A 20295-nucleotide genomic window follows, 5' to 3' on the forward strand; every position below is an offset into this window, starting at 1 on the left:
AGGCTTCTGAGTATCTGCCATGGAATATGAACAGTGTTGCCATGTCTGCTTCTTAAGTGACTTTGGAGCTTGTTTTTCTGCTATGTCACTTTGGTGTGTTTTTCTAAAATTGGGCTTGCTTCTTAAATGCTGGTTCTCCAAAAATAAATTGGTCAAAGACCCCAAAATGAATCTGTGTTTGTGCGTGCGTGCGTGCATGCATGCATGCGCGCGCGCTCATTTTCCCTAGTCGCTTATTTTTTGTGGGTTTTTTTCCATACAATTTACAATTTAGGCATTTAGCAGACGCTCTTAATCCAGAGCGACTTACATTAAGCAAGAACAAAAAAGCATGGGAATACATCACATAAAAACATTTATCATGAAACATGCGTAAGCTAAGAAAGTAACAGTGGAATATCTATATAATGAAACTATACATATTAACTATACATCTATACTACTATGCTATACATATGTACTATGACGTGCTATGACTACATACAATGCACTTATGCTGTCTACATAACATGCTATAAGTCTGTATCAAATGCTATCTAAGTCTACAGAAATGCTATCTAAGGGGGTGGGGTAAGTGCTATGGGCCATAGACCTGGTTGCTTGTTTCTCTCGCAAAATCTGGAAACGGTGAATAGAATATGAATCATACAATGTGAGATGCCATGGCCAAATGGAAATTAGACCACAGTATATTTATGCCATGTAAAGATTGCCAGAACTCTCCGTTTTTAGGCCTATGTAGTATGTGAGTTGTTCCCAGTTGTTGTTTTTCTATGCCAAGGACCCTCAAATAGCCATGTGGTTAGTTCACAACACATGGAAGCTTGTAGATCTGCTATCCGCTATTCTTTTACGTTTTCTGTAACGCTGTGCGCGCCTCTTTGAGTCTGTCTGCTTTTGCTCGTGTTTGTGTGTATACATATTGAATTTGTATGTATTTACGATATGAATACATACTCTGTCCTCCCTCGGTGCTGTAAATACATATGTGAGAGTGTTTATGGAGGCACTAAAACACAAAAGTGGTATTTGGAGAACTAAGATACGAGACACAGAGGAGAATGCCATTATGGAATCATTTCTTATGACAGAGAAGAAAGCATGCACAGAATGTACTGTATTTCTTAGAACAAGTTAGTGAAAAATAAAAAGCTTCCCCAAAGAATTGATGAATTAACAAAGTATCGTGGGGCCTCAAATTTAGCTTTTCCCTTGCTGAATATATACCACCCCCCCCCTCCCCTCCTTTACTCTTGCTCACAGAAAGAGTAACATTTCTGGCAGGAAATTGCATATCTGCATTCTCCAGTAGTCCAAGGTCAAGCTCAGAACATAATTATTTGCCACTTTGGAACTCAGCTTAAGTTGACATTGTATTAGCTAAATGTCACATGCAATTAAAGTTGATAATGTAACAGGGAAAAGGTCACATCCCAACCTATGAGGCAGAACAGCAGTCCCAGGTTGATTCAGACACCCTGCACAACAAGACCAAGCTCTCCATCCCATTCCTAACTGCCCGACATGTTTTTTTTTTCTCCTGGCCATTGTGCTCTCATTTACACACGTTACACTAATTACATTTACATTTCAGCGTTTATAGCCACCCTAATTGGCTAAGATGATTGCAAATTAGTGACGAGGGCAAGCGTAACCTGGGTTCCTGTCTGTCACCTTGAAATGGACAGTCACAGAGACTTAAGTTCCATGCTGCTAATCTGCCAATTTCATGTTTCGGGTAAAGCGGGCGAGAGTGATCAAATTTAATTGTCTCTTTTTTTCCCTCAACTGCAACCTTTCAGATGTAGCATTTGTTGACCTCCAGGTTGGATAAGGAACTAATTTGTGGTTAATTAGACTGGTAGAGTCTGTGTCAGTTGTATCTCAGCGTGACATGTTTAATTGTTCTGCTTGATGTTTTCCTGACCCTCAGGCCTCAGTACTTCAAGGTGCTTGAAGAATGCGTGTCTCAGGTGGTTCTGCATCGCAGTGGGATGGATCCCGACTTTGGCTACAGTAAAAGGCTGGATGTGGACTTCACCCACTTGATCGGTACCTTTTCAATCATTTGGAATGAGAAAAATAAATTGTCTTCACTCAGTTGACAATGCAATTAGTTTCTCTATTACTGCATTGTTTTGTTTTGCTCTATTTTTTACATGATTGCGAGTGAATGATGTCAAATATTTGCCCGTAATTTGCAGTCATTATATAAAATAGCACTTAGTTGTGATTGTAATGGTTCTGTAATGGTTCCAAATCCAGACATGATTCTTCTGTTTAACAGCAACATCAGTGACAGCGGGAAGCATGTCACTGATGTTGCTGAAAATGTTTGGATATCCTGCAGTCGCTCTCATTATCATCCTATTCCCCGCTGAGTTCGCTCCGACAAACACCTGCAGTGGCTTGACGTATAAGATACTGTGGTCTAATTATTCATAAATAATGCATTACACAAAAAACGAGGCTCCGTACACTGTAAGAAAGTGACTTATTTGATCAGATATGTATCATCAGAGGACATATTGTATGTCAGTGTTTTTCCAGGAATCAGAGACACCTACATTATTTGCCCCACATTATTAATTCGGTCTTCTGTCTGTCATTGGTTCAAACGGAGGAAACATGTAAATAACACCAATAAATAACACCCTTCTTCTTTTGTGTTACTTAACAGTTCTGCAACTCAACAAGCCAATGCTCATTCAAAGTTTCCAAGTCTTAACTACTGCACTTTAATGAGTCACACAAGCAATTAGAAAAAAGGAAAATTTATTTAAAAATAGTTAAATTACGCTAAAGACGTCATGCTTTTTTATATACACATCATGGTTTATTTGTGACTCTCTAGGGATGGAGATCAACTGTCTACATTTTACCAGGCGAGATGTTTGAGTTGCTGTGTGACTTTTCCTGTCTTGTAGATCAGTGTGTGGATAAAGCCAAAGTGGAGGAAAGTGAACAGAAGGCAGCAGACTTCTCCAAAAAGGTGAGACATTAATCAACCCCCACCGACCCCCCGTCCTCACCCAACCCAGTCCCATCGGTTGGCCAACTCCCATCAGGAAAGTTTTTTCCTTCTCTAGAGCTTCCAGACAGGCTATTGATTTCCATGCCCTGGTCAATAGTTGGCTGTGGCGCTACATGATCCGTATCGGCGTTACAACGGATCGATCCCAGTGTTCCAATGTATACTTGTTTGTGCACAGTGCCGCTTGAGTTAAGTTATGTACAGGCACTTTAGATTCAAGTCCACACTGTGTGCATCAGCTTATACAGTAAGCTTTATTCTTTTCTAATTGTGTTTGTTTAAGGGACATTATAATGTTCTTATTTTAATCATAACTTTCATAAGACCCAATTATTGAATTAGTCAAATATCCAGGTTTTCTTATTATGTATGTCACTAATTTACTATGACACTATGCCAAATTACTCTCAAATGTTTTATTTGCAAGAACCCCCTTAACTTCCATTTGTTCACTCAAAATTACAGACCTGTTATGGCCTTTCAGGGCTAGCTTAATGTGTTTCTGGAATTATTATTGTCCACTCATTTTGTATGTCCATGGCAAAAATGTAATTAGGACAAAAATGTCCACCACAAGCCAGCATGGTGATGACCCCTTTAGCTGAGTTTTATTTTGAGAGAGAGAAAATAGGTTTCTGTATAATCTTTCACACATTTTACACAAATAAAACAAAAGCATGAATAAACGAGAATACTATCTGGATAATATCCAACATATTGTACAGATAGTGTAAAGTGAGCCAGCATTGAGACCAATGGTACCATTACCCTCTTCTTGGTCCCCCGGCATAATGCAAAATGTGTAGCTCCGTCGAATGGCGGGTGATGCACCAAAAATAATCATTATGAAATCTCCGCAAGCTCATAACACTTTGCATCCGTGATGCGTTGTGAGCTTGCAGATTTTGCCTACGTATGTTGGGCACACGACACTGTTGTGCGACAAAGTATAAGTCAGGCTTAAGCGGTGTGTCGAGGCACCCTGCTGGGCCAGTGAAAACATTATCCTGACACGGCCCGCTTTCCACAAAGGTTAGACCTGTCAACATGCATAGAAGGCCGGACCTGAAACCTAGACAAAGGACAACATGAAATAAGGCCACTGGGGCTATGAATAGAAATCGGCCAGATAGTGCGAGACGTGTGTGTGTGTGTGTGTGTGTGTGTGTGTGTGTGTGTGTGTGTGTGTGTGTGTGTGTGTGTGTGTGTGTGTGTGTGTGTGTGTGTGTGTGTGTGTGTGTGTGTGTGTGTGTGTGTGTGTGTGTGTGTGTGTGTGTGTGTGTGTGTGTGTGTGGTTAGCTGTTCTCTAGAGATACCTTGCTGCTCACCAGTGGTGGTGCATGCCTGTGGTGTGTGCGTTTTGTGTACATGGACATTCTGGTGTGTCTTGTGTTGCAGTTTGATGAGGAGTTCAGTGCACGGCAGGAGGCCCAGGCTGAATCTCAGAAGAAGGAGGAGAAAATCAAAGAGCTGGAGGTGCAAATCCAAAGCCTGCAGACCCAGGTATAACGACACCATAGTTCACAAATGCACACTGCGCTATATATAAAACACAACCACATGCCTAAAAAATAAAGGAAAATCGTCAGGAGGCAATGGACTGTAAGTCTAACCTTGAATTTTAGTCAGCATTTAGACATCAATATCGACAGCTTCAGGCAAAATGAAATAAGTTGATCTTTAAACCATAAGTTGAGGGGTAATGTGGGTGCAGTGAAAGCGATCAACTTTGTCAAAATATGATACCTTTGGTCAGGGTGAGATTGCCTGTAAGTGGGTGTTTTCATCCATGCAAGAGCATTTGATTTAATAACGGGTCAATCTCCTTTTTTAAGATGTATGGGTGAATGGCTCCGTTGAAGCATTTCCGCTGTAATCCTATCATCATAGAGATGGATGGCATTCCTTTTCTTGGCCCCCATATCGCTGTGTCTTCCCAGACAAAACCCTCCATTCTAGGCAAAAAAAGAACGACTGCTATATCCCCCTTAACCCAATTTGAAACACTTTAGCGCTGCCGTTGCACAAAAGGGCAGTTTGCTTCCCTGCTTACAGGATTTAATATAAACCACTGTTGAAAGATCGTACCGGCTACCTCTTTACTCGAGATAATTTCTCTCTGCAGACACACCCTTTCTCATTCACCACCTCCCCTACATACTGCATTATTATTCTGGTCTGAACCTCGCTAAAAGGTTTCATTTGTAACCATTGCGTGGGTCGCCACCTTCCACGCAAAAGTTTTAATCTATCAAAACAAATCTGACGCGAGAATATGCACACTCTGTCCCATGTGAGCGAACATTTTGGAGACTATGAGAATTTGCGACGCCAACAGCCGAGTAGTGAAATTAAGCCAAATGTGCTAAATGATCATTCTCACACAGTACATGTCAAATTATGCAGCCTTCAGATGCCTTGTCATGAGGAACTAACGGGCCTGCCGCCAAACTGTGTTTGCAAACAAAGTAAAACAACTGTATGAGAACTACAATACATAATTAATTGGTCTACATACTGTACTGTCTACAGAACATAGGACAACAAGCCAGGCTGCTGTTCTAGACTACCAGTTTATGTTTACAGCATAAAGACCCCAACAGAACTATAACACTACTGAGTACACAATCACCTCATAACCAATTTCGAGCACCAATGCAACAATGAACAGCGACAATGTTGACAAAACAGATGGGAAAGTGGCCAGATATGTGCAACTAATATAGCATAATGCACACAATTAAAGTTGGACGCATGGCAGCCGGGTGTTGGTGTCGCCTCAAGGCTTCAGACTAACTAATACAGAACCATTCCAAAATTACAGTTTTAACTCTCCCAAAGTGAGTGTCAAGTGTCAACCATCCCAAAGTTATTTGCCAATGAAAGTTACAAGAGGTGCGTATGGTGTGTGACATTATATCATCATCAACACACATAATCATTGTTTATTTATCATAATTGTCTTTCATTCTATGATTCAATGGAAAAGCTAACCTATATATGTCACTCACCCTATGGTTCAAGGGGAAAACTAACCCATGTCACTCGCCCTATGACTCAAGGGAAAAACTAACCTACTACACTCGCCCTATGGCTCAAGGGGACAACTAACCTACTACACTCGCCCTATGGCTCAAGGGGACAACTAACCTACTACACTCGCCCTATGGCTCAAGGGGACAACTAACCTACTACACTCGCCCTATGGTTCAAGGGGACAACTAACCTACTACACTCGCCCTATGGCTCAAGGGGACAACTAACCTACTACACTCGCCCTTTGGCTCAAGGGGACAACTAACCTACTACACTCGCCCTATGGCTCAAGGGAAGTGTCACTTGCCTTATGGTTCAAGGGGAAAAACCATATCTGCTGTGTTTATACTATTCAAAGTGTAGTGCAGCGTGTTTGCAAGTTCTGAGTGACTGAGAGTGTGACCAGTGCTTTGCCACCAGTAACTTGTATTTGCGCAGTGACAGTGATTATGTGCAGTTGCCAGTCGGCTCAAACAATCTGCTTTGTACCTCATGTGTCCCAGGGTAGATTTATGTTTGTCCCACTGACCACATACATACTGTATTTCATTGTTTGACAAATGACAGGGCGTTGTTATAGTCTCAAGCCCAAGCTCAGTTCCACGAACTGGGCCTTTTGTCCACCTCTCCATCTTATAATGATCTTATTATCAACAAAAAAAAATTCCTTGCACTGTGGAATGGATGCACAGGCCAACATCAAAACATAATTTGTAGCAATGGCTGGTTTCCCCAATATAATCTGCAATTTCTGCACTTGTATTAGAATAAAGACACCAACTCAGAATATATTTCCTGAAACATTTTCATTCTATAAATGACCAAATTATTGTATGCAATCATCTTAAACCCTCAGTGGTTTCAGCTGTAGAGCACCACCAGACTGATCATGATCATGCTCATTTTTGTGTTTGGGTTGCACGTAACCCATGGAATCCATGCACACTAGTGTTATAAATGAGAGCCCGCCCGGACCTTCCTCACAGCCAAGTTGTTTTCACTCGACTCCGCGTCAGCTCTCGTTCCTCAGCCCCACACCAAACGTGACGGTGATTTAATGCACGGCACAAGCTTTGGCCCCGTTCCTGCTGGAAGTCACTCAGTGTTTTTCCACTCGCAACTACACTTAATTTGTGTTTAGGCCTCAGTCTTCCACTTCAAATGCCTGAGTGCCGTGTCACCACTCGTTACCTGCGTTTGCGGCTAGACTCGTTAATCACTCACTCAGCGTCCAGCGACTGCCATGCCTGCCCGTAAATATTAATGAGACTATATCGGCGTCTGAGGCATCTCTTCACCACATCCTTCCTCATCAGTCCTTATCATCCTGTCCTCCCTGCACTCTCCCTCTACTTCCCTCAATCTCTCTCCACTTCTCCCTCTTCTTTCTTTTCACTCGGAAATGAATGCACCAGTTTGTAATGGCCTCTGCTTACCTCCCCCTTCCCCCTTGGTGTGGAGCTTTTTTATGTTGGATTTCTCAAAGTCTTTTCCTCCCACTGCACGCCTTGCCCCCTTTTCCCCCTTGGCAGGCCGCTGTCTTTTGAAGCCTGGCTGTTTGTGGTGCATTAACAGGTAGCGTATAGCACCGTGAGGCCCCGGAGAGTCAGAACCTCTCTTCCTGTATCTCTGAATGCTCCTTCAAAGGACTGCTGATGCGGGAGCTTCACATCAACAGGCATTAGCCACAGTAGGCACATGCGCTGTGTGCTCAATGCAAGCTAGCATGAATATGGCTACGAGTGCATCAGCTCGTCCCCTGTGCATCTTGGCATATTATAGCTTAAAAAAAGGGAATGAACTGTAAACATATACTGTATCTGGTAGTGCTTGACTGGGTCTCACTTAGTGGTCAAGTTGCTGCTTTTACTGTAAAGTGGGTTCCCAAAGAGGTTTTCTTGTTGCCTCCACATTGAGTGAAACTAAACTTTTACCTGAGGTACATGGTGCTTCACAGAGGGAACGGTCTCTTTGAAATCAGACATCTGTCAAACTTTTCATCTCTTCCAGCTTAGCAGATTTGCCTCTCATGTTATGGAAATGCAATTTAAATTACTGCATTATACTTTTAGTTTCTAAAAGGAATATGCTTCCAAGTAATCTTGTTTTTTACTTTAGGCAGCAGCAGTTCATATTGACCCTCAAATGACTTCCCCTTATTGCGCTAGGCAAAAAAGAAAAAGCTACATACTGTTTGTAATCGTTTTTTTAAGAGTTTTATTTTGCTGCAGTAGGAAGGCAATAACACAGCAATGTGTATTGTAGCTTAATCCACCTTTGGACAGTACAGTAAAAAGCCTTTATCTGGGAGAGTGCAAAACCTTTAAATGCATGTGAAGACACACACACAGATTGTTCATCAAAGTCAGCTCGCTACAACAACTGCCACTTTGGTGAATATGAATGAAATGTTAAGTCTTTTCATTTCATTGGCGGAACTCCTCTCAGATAAAAACACATGCATGTCTGAGCCCCTGCACTGCACCTTCATCTGTGAACCAACCGCTTTAACGAGAGCCTTTCTCCATTGTAACAAGCAGCCTGTTTGATGTGACTGTTTGATTAGCCCCCTCATCCAGCTGAATGGAGGTTCTGCCTGTAAACATCGACAAAAAAACCCCCAATGAAATCAGAACAAATGGAAATCTTCCGCTCTCTCCTAACCCACCTCTTCAAGGCAAGGAACACAAAAAGAAGGGGCAGCATTCATTGAATTGGTTTTAGATGTGATGAATAATGTAGTGTTGCAGTGGTACACTTGATGCCATCCCATTAATCGGTTTTAACAACCTGGCGGCCATGTAGCTGACCCGGCTTTGCCCCCACGAGAGCAGTTGGAGGTACAGCAGACTGCCGGATCTTATTTTCTCTCTTTATAGTGCCAGTGCTGCTGCCCCTTCCTCATTAACCAGACTGGATTCAGATTGTAATGACAGAGTAGGACTCACAGTGGGACCAATATCACCATGTGTTCTCAGCTGTCGGCGTGATAGCCAAGACATTATGTTATTAATTAATTCATTAATGCTATTAAATGTAAATTTATAGCACATTAATGAACACAATGACATCAGCCCCCTGATCACCCCAGGCAAGCCCCCAGGTCATCGTGACATCATTTGACACCAGGCCCCATATTTGGAGCCCAGGTCATTGTGATTTATTGGTCAAAGTGTCCATGACATCATGGACACTTTGAAATACTAAAATATATACAAACACATATTACCCACATAAAAACCCCAGGAAAGTTATTATTGTCTCCCAAACATCATTTAAATAAGATCTGGTTGCAAAAGGGGTGAAGTGTCCCTTTAAGGACAGTTTTACAGCACAAAAACAAGTTAACTCTCGTTATCTCTCAAGAATGAACACATCAGAAGGCAAAACTTACTTTACTCCTAAGGTCAGTGGGGAAGATTCAAATTCTCTTTTGCTTATAAAGAATGCACTTTACAGCCACTTTCTAAAACTCTAGCAAAGTGGAAGGCCTTTTTTTAGTCACCCTGTCATTGAAGTTTCCATCTCCTTTTCCATTACACACGTTAAATATTTAATTTCCCCCAATCCACCGTGAGAGGTATTTGGTATGACTGCACAGAAATATGACGTCTCGGCAACCGTGGGGTACGTTCCCGTCTCACCCCTCCATATGGCGAGGTCACCCGGAGGGGGACATCAAAGCAAAACGGGCACATTTCTGAAACAAAGACTGCAGAGTAAAATCAATGCCCGCCGTTACATCTGAGGGTGCTAAGTTGAAATGGGCTCCTATGACATGAAAGGATGCTGGTGAAGGGAAGGGCGCTTTTGATGGTGCGCTGGCTGGCCGGCCGTTGTGTCTCAATCCTTTTATGCTGCTCTCGGTGCTCTATATTCCTTCCGTGTAAATGCACAATAACCATGACGCACGTCGCACAGCTTCTGATTGTTGACCGTGGAGGACAGTCGTGTCCCCCCGCCACCCTTCCTGTGTTGACTGTTGGTGTGTCTGTTCTGATGACTAATGTACTAGTGTTCCTCTTTGTCTATCTAACCCACCTCCATGATGTGCCTCTCCTGTCACTGTCTGTCTCTCTCTGTCCATATCCATCGTGTGTGGTCGTGATTTGTATGTGTGCGTATGTGTTTGTGTTTGTGTGTGTTTGTTGTACGTCTCCAGTTAACTAGTGAGACGGAAAAGCTCAAAGAGGCTCAGACACTACTCAGGGAATCTGAAGCCAAGGTGGGTATTACTGTATGTCTGCATGATGTGTCCTTGTCTTAATTTTGATAAATATTGTATTTGTTTCCAACCAGATCTAGCGTGAGCTCTGCATATGTCACACCAACTTCACATAATTTTATGAATGATTATTAATGTAAATTAATTTGAGAACATACTTTCTTAAAAAAAGATTTTTTTACACTTTAGCAACGGTTTACGTTTTACCCACGTCTATGTCAGTAAATTGAGATGAATAATAACAATTCGAGGCATGGTAGATTTGCCCTATGCTGTGGCATTCCATTAGACACATTTGGTGCTTGTTTTAATGCAATCTTCACAAGTAAACACTTTCTGATTGAATTCTCCTATCAGAAATGAGATCGGGGGCCCAGGTTTTAATCATAATAACCGTCCGAGTTAATTACCTGCCAGTCTGACCTCCCCTCGGAGTCCAGGAGAATGTGCATCCCTAAGTGGCTGGGTTAGATTTCATATTAGCCCCAGGACTCCAGATGAGGACAGCATGGATCCACCATGCCACCGCAGCTCCCTCTAACAAAAGGGTTCCAAACGTCTTAGCTCGAGACCCAAGAGATAAATTAGATGTTTCCCCAGGACCCAAACTAGTGAAAACAGCAGATCTATAAGAGCTTGTGGATTGGCTATTTTCACTACCAAACAATTTTTTTATAATTAAAAACAATTAAACAACAATTAAATAAAGGGACCCATAAAATATGTCCATGATCCACTGTTTGGGAACCAGTGCCCTAGCCCACACAGAGTTCAGCAAACATCTTCATATAAACCATCTTCAAGTCACTCACAGCAATGGAAAAACCAGAGGAAAAATAAGTCTGTTGCATTGTTTGTGGCAGGAGTTCAAATCATGTTTCATATTCCCTTTTGTTATCTTCTTTTTGGTATCCCTTGGGAAGATGAGGCAGTGGCAGTGGTATTGTATCCCATGGGGCCTGTGGAACACTGGGCTTATTACCATTCAGTAGACATAGCTGCAGGCCCTTGCATATGAGAGAGAGGGAGGGGAAGAGTAGTCTCTGCAGCCAGAATGGCTCAGAGGACCCCTCTCTGCCGAAACCACGGCAGTCTAATTTAGTAGCTAATTTGCTTCCATTCTCTCATATTAATCTTAAAAGAGAAAACGGGCCACGACGGGCCGGAGATTGACAGAAGTGTAATGATTGGACGTGGACTCTCATTGAGGGTCTCTGGGCGGCCTGCCTGCCTGGGAAGAAACCTCGCACCACACCTTTTTAATTTCCTCTCTAATAAACAATCCACTGATGGGACTGTGTAATGAAAAACAATGTAATGCCTTTCAAACTGAGTCCGATCGCACATTATGCTCAACAATCCAGCGAGTGGGGAGAGGGCAATGGAGGGGAATTGGTTTTGGAAATGAAAAACTTTTCACTCGTTGGAGGTTTGGGGAAAAGGTTCTTTGGCAAGTATTTGAAGGAAGACTGGTCTTCTCCTGGAAATCCAAAGGTCACATCCTATCTATCCTTTGAGGCCTGTAATTGTTCTATTTGCATACATTTTGTCTCTAAACATTTTCCCATTGGCGTTATCAATGATTATAAATACCTGTTTATGCTGTAGAGCCGCACGATAGGGCAGACATGTCAAGGGACCGCAAGGCTCTGTCTTATCGGTAATGGGTTTAATTTCACTCCTGTCTACTGCCTAATAGCCTGTCATTGTGAAGGCCCATGACGAGTACTTGATGGGGGAGGTAACATTTCTTATCTACGACTAAAACCACAGCCAATCCACAGGTTTCTCCCCAACTGTTTAACTCGGTGCAGATCAGTAGGGTAATGAGAATGCGATAGGTCCACCGTATCAATGTCCAACCAACACAACCCCCCCCCCCCCCACCACTCCCATTTGTATACTGTCAGAGCTAGAGACTTGTAAGGGTCAAAAGGTACCCTTAAAGGTAAGGGTCAATTTATAACCCCTTAAAGGAAACTTAGAGTGCCTGGACCCAACTTTGAGAACCACTGGTCTACTCATTAATGAACATGAGCAGGGTTCAGGTGGTGGTATACCTCTCATACACTGGACTTATTTACCCATTTTTACAGTTGGTGTCCGGGTGGCTCAGTCGGTAGAGCACTGGCCTTTCGGCCACAAGGTCATGGGTTTGGATCCTGAGCACCGCTGACTCAACATAATTATGAGTAGCACGGCTTGGGTGCGGCAAGTACTGGGAGCTGATGGCCAGCAATCCAATTCCCAGAGGTCAAGTGCATTGTGAAACAGGGATAGACTCCCGCGCTATTATTTCCGACCTACTAGTACTACTACTACTACTACTACAACAATTACTTTACAGTCTTTTCACTTCTTAATCTTCCCTTAATCAACAGCTCAGACATGCCTCATTTGGGTTTCCTTTTATTTTTGTATACTTTTTGTATAATCGCACGTCCCAGCTGTGATAGAAGGCAGGAGAGGAATATAAAAAGGCATCCTGCACCTGCATGCCTTGGATGGTAATGCTGTCGGACCAGACAAGACACCTCGTCTCACTACACAGTCAATCAGGGGGAGTCTTCATTCTTCTCGTCCCGCAGGCTCATTCTCCTGTGTTTTAGGTTGACCTTGTTGGCTCCATTGATGTGGAGGTGTAATGGCTTTTTAGAAGACCACTACACCACTCGATTACAGAGTTCCCCCAAGCAGCAGAACAGGGACGGCATGCTGCCGAAGAAGTTTTAGTCATTTCAAATGCCCTCCTCTTACCCATGTTACTGGCCCCATCCATGTCAGGATATTATCATTGGGTTTTATCTCTCCTTCTGCCCCAACCGCTCTCTATCTCTCCCTCTCTAAATGCGTCCGTCTCCCAATTTCCCTACCGCCGGTGGTGGAGATTTTGTGGGAAGGAGTCCGCAGAGAGCCGGCATATACCGACATCTGTTATGGGATAAAAGCAGTACTGTACCATATGTTTCACAATAAATAGCTACTTACGACCTTTTCAATGGGACTGAATGCCCACGGGAACACGACTGAAGCACTTAATGTAGGTTCTTACAGAATGCTTTCCTCCCGCCTTGGCGGTCAGGACACACACACACACTGAATCTGTAGCTCTGTAAAGTGTTAAAACGCGATTTAATGACTGTTACTGAATAGGACTCAATCATTTGCTGTTATGCTTTTTTATTTTGAGCACATTGATTGACTTACTGAAATTTGATGGCCAGAGTTTAAAATACTTCTTCCCAGGAGGCTCTAATTGCAACTTCTTATTTGTAATGTTATATTTTTCAAAAGGTGGGTTATCATTCATCATTCATTCGTAGCATTATATGCTCACTATAGTTTTCTCTTGCAGTTCTCCAAGAAAAATGTAGTTTGGGGTACAGTACTTGGATACAGAAAGCAGGCAAAGGGTACTGAAGCCGGTGGTACACTACAAAAGATCAAGTTGGCTTTTATTGTATTAGTATTAGTGGAGAAAGACCGGAAACAAGGAGAGAGTGTCGGGGAGTGACATGCAGAGAATGGTCCGCCATTACTGAAAATAGCCCTTCACTAAATCCCACCCCAAAAAGCGATTGTCCAATGCCAATCCAAATAGTTTAGCAACGGTTGCTATGCAGGTCAAGCTTTGTTCGCCGGTAACGTGCCTGTTGGACAAGGATGGGTCGGGGAGGGACTTAGTGAAGGGCTAATTACTCCACTAAAGTAAAAACCTCAAAATGGTCCAGTACTTGAGTACATTTATTTAGTTACTTTTTATCCGACCTGTAACACATCTTGTCTTGTGTCCACAGGTAGCGGCCGGACCAGCAGCGCCCGGGGCCCCGCCCCCACCGCCCTTACCGGCCGGAGCGGCACCTCCACCGCCACCCCCTCCTCCCCCGCCGCCGCCCCCGCCAGGTGGCTGCCCCCCTCCTCCACCTCCACCTCCCCCTCCTCCTCTCCCGGGTATGGCGGGCATGCCTCCGCCTCCTCCCCCACCCCCGCCCCCTGGCGGAGGCCCCCCTCCCCCGCCGCCGCCCCCCGGGTGCGGGCCCCCGCCTCCCCCGCCGTTCTTCGGAGGCCCGGGCATGCCTCCGCCGCCCGCGGCCATGCCCGTGGTCAAGCTGCCGTACGGCCTGGAGGTCAAGAAGACCTACAAGCCCGAGACGGTCATGAAGAGAGTCAACTGGAACAAGGTAGGCCCTGTGCCCCATTTTGGCCTGACACCGAGATGTTTTAAATCTCTTCTAAATCAGTTTAGACAGTTTTCTGAAATACAGGTATGTTTCTAGATCAGTGGTGCTCAAATATTTCATGTCGAGGACCCCAAAAATTATATGTAATTGGCCTCCGACCCCCATCTGAAAATATGTTGTTCCAGGGACCCCCCCAGAAGCAAAGAGTTAAAAGCGTTCGCTCTGAAAGAATATATATTCAAAGATTTGTGGCACATTTTCACGATTTTTCAAAAATAGCAGACCTACAAGCTCATAGCGCGGCACTCGTGCCGTGCTATGAGATTGTAGATCTGCTATTTTTCAATAGCTAAAGTATAACACAATGCTTAAAACACCAAAGGGGTTTCCCGCCCAAAATAGGTTAAGTTGAAGCAAAGCTTTTTCTGATCATTTTGTGCAATAGGATATACAATTTCCTCCCAGGCCGAAATGCGTAAAGCTTTCCCGGAAATGGCTCCGCTTGATTTCCTGTGCGATGCCTATAGCGGCGCAGTATGGGCGAAAATATATGCCTTGCTGAAGGTCCCAACCAAGAAGGGACTGCTATTCAATTCCACACTTAATCTAGCCCAACAGACTCTCTGCCACGGGCCGCACTATTCCCCGCTCAGCACCCATTTGAAGAGATTCAGCAGTAAACAATTTTCACTGCTCAAGTGTCCTTGCCTTTTCACACTCTTAGCATAATTGAATGAAGACTGTGTTGTGTAATGTTCCGCCACATTTGAATATGGTTTCGATAGGGCATTCTCTGCCATGGATGGCAATATTTTACCATCGTTAATTTATCCATTGCCTCAGGACTTCTTTGCATTAATTTAGTGGTGTTTTGCATATATGCTTCTGTGTAACCTTGCTTTTTTATATCCTATTATTGACAACATCAACAAAAACGTTAGGGCTTTGTCTTTGGAAATCACGCTTTTGGTGAAAATGATGTTTATGGTTTTATATAAAGCTTTGATTGTTTCCTAATTCATTAGTATTACTGGTGGCGGCCTATACGCGGGAGTCAGGAACAATGAAAGTTGTGGATGAATGCCCCGCCCACTTACAGTATGCAGTACCCTGGCTGTTTGTGTCCCTCTTATCTTGAGACAGACGGACGGACTGAGATTATATGCTTTTTTTGTAAGATTATTGTTTTGAAGGCACTCATGCATCCGTGATGAAACGTTAAATGTTGATGGGAGACACAACTGGCCATTTCACCACATTAATGGACCCAATGTGCTTAACAGCTTCCCTGCGTAACCCGCTATACACGCCTTTTATTCTATTGTCTTTCCCTGTGTAACCCGCTATACCCGCTATTCATAAGTTTAATTCAACGTTTTTTAATGACTTAAATTAAATACTGGCTTTGTCGCGGACATGGTGACGAGGCCGGTGCGTTATGATGACGTAACCGGAAATTGACCTATCCACTGGCTTGCAAGGGCTTCTGGGAAAATGATGCAAGTGAATGAGGTTTTACACTGGTATCCATCCGCCATTACTGTTTGTTGTTCTTCCGCATCACGACGGTGGATTATTTTTCGGCTTTGCAACAAAACATGGGACTATTTTCAGAGGGATTTTCATGGATCAATGGCGCAAATACTTCGGCGTATGCTCCAAACTGGTATTAGGTTATAACGCACAGAATGCTATAATATCGCCTATGACTGCTCACTGAATGGATAATCACATTTTTATTTCAATTCAAATTAAATTCATAACATTATTGTGCCAGTTCCACCACATTTATCCTCCTATCCCTATTGCAGGGATGACATTTTTGTCAAAGATTTTATAAAATATACTTACAATTCACATTTATTTTTTAATCCATTTCACAGAAGGGGGCCCGCAGCTAGAGGGGGTCCTTGGCATGGGACATTTTGGGAACCACTGTGTGTACCATGTTCCTTTCATGCCCCGTTCCTGGTACAGTAATGAGTGAATGTGCCTGTGCATTAACCTTGCTTTCACGGACGCCAGAGTCTGGAGATGCAAATGGAATTCGTAAGCACCTGAGGAAAAGCAATCTGTGTCTCTTGTGTGGATTAAGTGGGACATAAGTCGTCTGTCTTCTCCGCTCGCAGCAGATGGAGGTGCGGAAGGTGCCGGCAGCCACCACGGACAGATCTTTTTTTATTTTTATTCTTTTTAAGGAGGAAAGGAGTAGATGGCACCTTTTTTCAAAGCCTTCAACCCTCCTATCGCCTGCTCCCCTCCCTATAATTTAAACAAGAGTAAATATGAATTATACACGTCGGATAGGACGAGTGTGAGGGGAGGAGAAGAAGCATTCTTATCTCAATGTTGATGAAAAGGATGCACGCATAATAACTCAATGAGAGGGAGGGGGGAAGGAAGGAGTTGAAAGAAGATAGACACGGAGAGTTGACAGAAAGAGGTTATAGCCGCAAGTGAATGAATGTGCACCTTTTACCTTTTTTTTAAATCACCCACTCGGGGCCTCTCCATCTCGTAAGAACAGCATGTAGGTAAGAGTGGAGCGAAGAGTGGGAGTGCTTTGGATAGTAAAGCAGGCAAGAGCAATAAAGTAAGGACACATTTATTTATTTTTTTATTCTCCCCCCAGCCGTGCAGCAGCTTTGTGCGTGTGTGTGTGTGTGCGTGCGTGTGTGAGAACTGGTAGTGGAGATTGTAGCCCTGAGGTAGTGTAATGTAATTTCTCCTTGGGTTTGAACACCCACACGGGGGAACGGAACGCGTTTACTGTAAAAGTAAATGATTGCTCAGTCGGCGTCTGAAGCAGCAGCAGAGCCAGGGCCCTGTACCCCCCCCCCCATCTTCAACACTCCTTCACCCTGCACCCCTAAAAAGAATGAGGGCAAACCTCACGTGGAATGGCCTCGGCACATCTTTGAAGGGATGCTTATTTGAGGCAGAAGTTGAGATTCACTGGCCTCTTGGACATAGATCAGTGGTGTGAAAGCGGACTCCCAGAGCATCGGTGGGTCTTTGGACACCCGGCTGGGTTGGGTCCCTGCAGTCGTGCCCCAGTAAACTAAAACACCACAGGAAGGAAGAGCAGTGGTGTACGGTACAGAGTCTACGCCATTACTATCCAACAAAGTACTGATCCAAAAAAAGTTCTTCACCCACTGCGGCATTAGCAGAAGTTCATACCGGTTCACTGACTTATCAGATATTGCAGAGGCTCACCAGATGTCCGCAGTGGTGGAAACAGTACTCAGTCTTTTTTACTTTTTTACTAAAAGTATAAATTCTGCAATGTAGAAATGCCCTGTTAAAGCATGTAAAAGTCCAGAATTACAGAAGAAGAATAGAAGTATTGGTATCAAAATGGACTTACAGTACCAAAAGTAAAAGTACACATTATGCAGAATGTGCCATTTCAAGTAAAGTACCATTACCCCAAAAGTGTATTAAGTACATGTACTTGGTTACTTTACACCACACTATCTCAGAGCAGACGGAGATGGGACAGATAGGCTGCAGCGGTGCGGTGGACAGATAGGCTGCAGCGGTGCGGTGGACAGATAGGCTGCAGCGGTGCGGTGGACAGATAGGCTGCAGCGGTGCGGTGGACAGATAGGCTGCAGCGGTGCGGTGGGCAGATAGGCTGCAGCGGTGCGGTGGACAGATAGGCTGCAGCGGTGCGGTGGACAGATAGGCTGCAGCGGTGCGGTGGACAGATAGGCTGCAGCGGTGCGGTGGGCAGATAGGCTGCAGCGGTGCGGTGGACAGATAGGCTGCAGCGGTGCGGTGGGCAGATAGGCTGCAGCGGTGCGGTGGGCAGATAGGCTGCAGCGGTGCGGTGGACAGATAGGCTGCAGCGGTGCGGTGGACAGATAGGCTGCAGCGGTGCGGTGGACAGATAGGCTGCAGCGGTGCGGTGGTCAGATAGGCTGCAGCGGTGCGGTGGACAGATAGGCTGCAGCGGTGCGGTGGACAGATAGGCTGCAGCGGTGCGGTGGACAGATAGGCTGCAGCGGTGCGGTGGACAGATAGGCTGCAGCGGTGCGGTGGACAGATAGGCTGCAGCGGTGCGGTGGACAGATAGGCTGCAGCGGTGCGGTGGACAGATAGGCTGCAGCGGTGCGGTGGACAGATAGGCTGCAGCGGTGCGGTGGACAGATAGGCTGCAGCGGTGCGGTGGACAGATAGGCTGCAGCGGTGCGGTGGACAGATAGGCTGCAGCGGTGCGGTGGACAGATAGGCTGCAGCGGTGCGGTGGACAGATAGGCTGCAGCGGTGCGGTGGACAGATAGGCTGCAGCGGTGCGGTGGACAGATAGGCTGCAGCGGTGCGGTGGACAGATAGGCTGCAGCGGTGCGGTGGACAGATAGGCTGCAGCGGTGCGGTGGACAGATAGGCTGCAGCGGTGCGGTGGACAGATAGGCTGCAGCGGTGCGGTGGACAGATAGGCTGCAGCGGTGCGGTGGACAGATAGGCTGCAGCGGTGCGGTGGACAGATAGGCTGCAGCGGTGCGGTGGGCAGATAGGCTGCAGCGGTGCGGTGGACAGATAGGCTGCAGCGGTGCGGTGGGCAGATAGGCTGCAGCGGTGCGGTGGGCAGATAGGCTGCAGCGGTGGGGTGGGCAGGGGATCACTAATCTGTTGTTCCCACGGTGTGTTACCACACGTGGACCCATTCTTTTCCCAAATAGAAAGCACTTATTTTGTTACCATAAAAAAAAAAAATGTATTAGTTAATATACAGCATTATTTTCACAAATTCCCCCTCCGCTAAGCACTTTGTTTAATTCGATTATTGTCACCCGTATTTTCTTCCTTGTTGATTATGGGGGGTTTTTTTCGCAGGGAGAGAAAAACAACTTAATTTTATAGGCGCTGGGAAAAGAGGGCAATTAAAATGAACCACCGTTTGATATTTCCCTCACATCGCTCATTCACCGCTGCTGTTGGAAGTTAGGAGCAGCTTTTAGCTGTTCTCATAACCAATGTGTTATCGTCTGAGCCGTGCTGAAATAGTATACACTAGCTCCATGAATTGTAAGGAAGTAAATTGTGTTCGTAAAGCACATTAAAAAAACGAATGCTGTTCAAAAATAAAAACATGAATAAACAATGGTTATGGACACTGATACAAAGGACGGTACTCCACACAAAGCGTACAATATATTATGCATAATATAATGTCATTTACATATTGACTGACTTTAGTCTTATTTACTTAGTCATACATCAACTAGCAAAAATAGCCGATCTACAACACATCATGAAGCGTTGTGAGCTTGTCGATCTGCAGTGTCCGCTTTATTTGTTTGTTTTGTTTTTTAAGAAATGAAAAAGTGCCTAAAGGGAAGTCATGGTTAGTGTTAAGCCCTATAACCACACCAAAGGGTCAAGATTGTTTTAGCATTGTCACTGCGGTGTGATATGTCTTGGTGCACGTTGACCCACGTTGACCCTAGTGATTCAACCCATGTAATTCAATGGCCCAAACCACACCAAAGGGTCGAGACGGATTTAGCGCTAACCCCTTGCAATCGTTTGGACCCAAGGAGTTGCATGGTGACCCTTTGGTGTGGTTTGGGCTTTAGCCTGATTATCAGACTGAAGCTGCCGACCCCTCATCAATCAAACAAAATAATCAAATTTGGTTTCATTGGGGAATATGGCTGGCTTACAGTCACTGCAGATCTCCAGGGAGGGTGAAGTTTAGTCATTTTTATGCAGCTCAGCTACATTGGATAAAAAAAATAAAAAAAATTACATACCTCTACTGATGTAAGCTGAGACTTCCTCTGATGTTCTCGTCTTGGCTGTCATAAATC

At 44.5% G+C, this 20295-nt stretch overlaps 1 protein-coding gene across 5 annotated transcripts in view; it reads left to right on the forward strand.

Moving 5' to 3' along the window:
- diaph2 (diaphanous-related formin 2) overlaps positions 1-20295 on the forward strand; it is a 539224-nt gene that overhangs the window by 181645 nt on the left and 337284 nt on the right. For 3 of the 5 annotated variants that reach the window (XM_080774225.1, XM_080774228.1, XM_080774226.1), the window contains 5 exons: positions 1934-2052; positions 2928-2992; positions 4433-4537; positions 10233-10295; positions 14093-14476. In XM_080774225.1, the coding sequence (XP_080630351.1) occupies positions 1934-2052; positions 2928-2992; positions 4433-4537; positions 10233-10295; positions 14093-14476 (736 nt within the window). The remainder of the gene's footprint in view (positions 1-1933; positions 2053-2927; positions 2993-4432; positions 4538-10232; positions 10296-14092; positions 14477-20295) is intronic. The other 2 variants (XM_080774227.1, XM_080774229.1) reach the window with 1 other exon arrangement.

The sequence above is a fragment of the Protomyctophum bolini genome, assembly GCF_963924005.1.
Source record: "Protomyctophum bolini genome assembly, chromosome: 10".
Lineage (NCBI taxonomy): Eukaryota > Metazoa > Chordata > Actinopteri > Myctophiformes > Myctophidae > Protomyctophum > Protomyctophum bolini.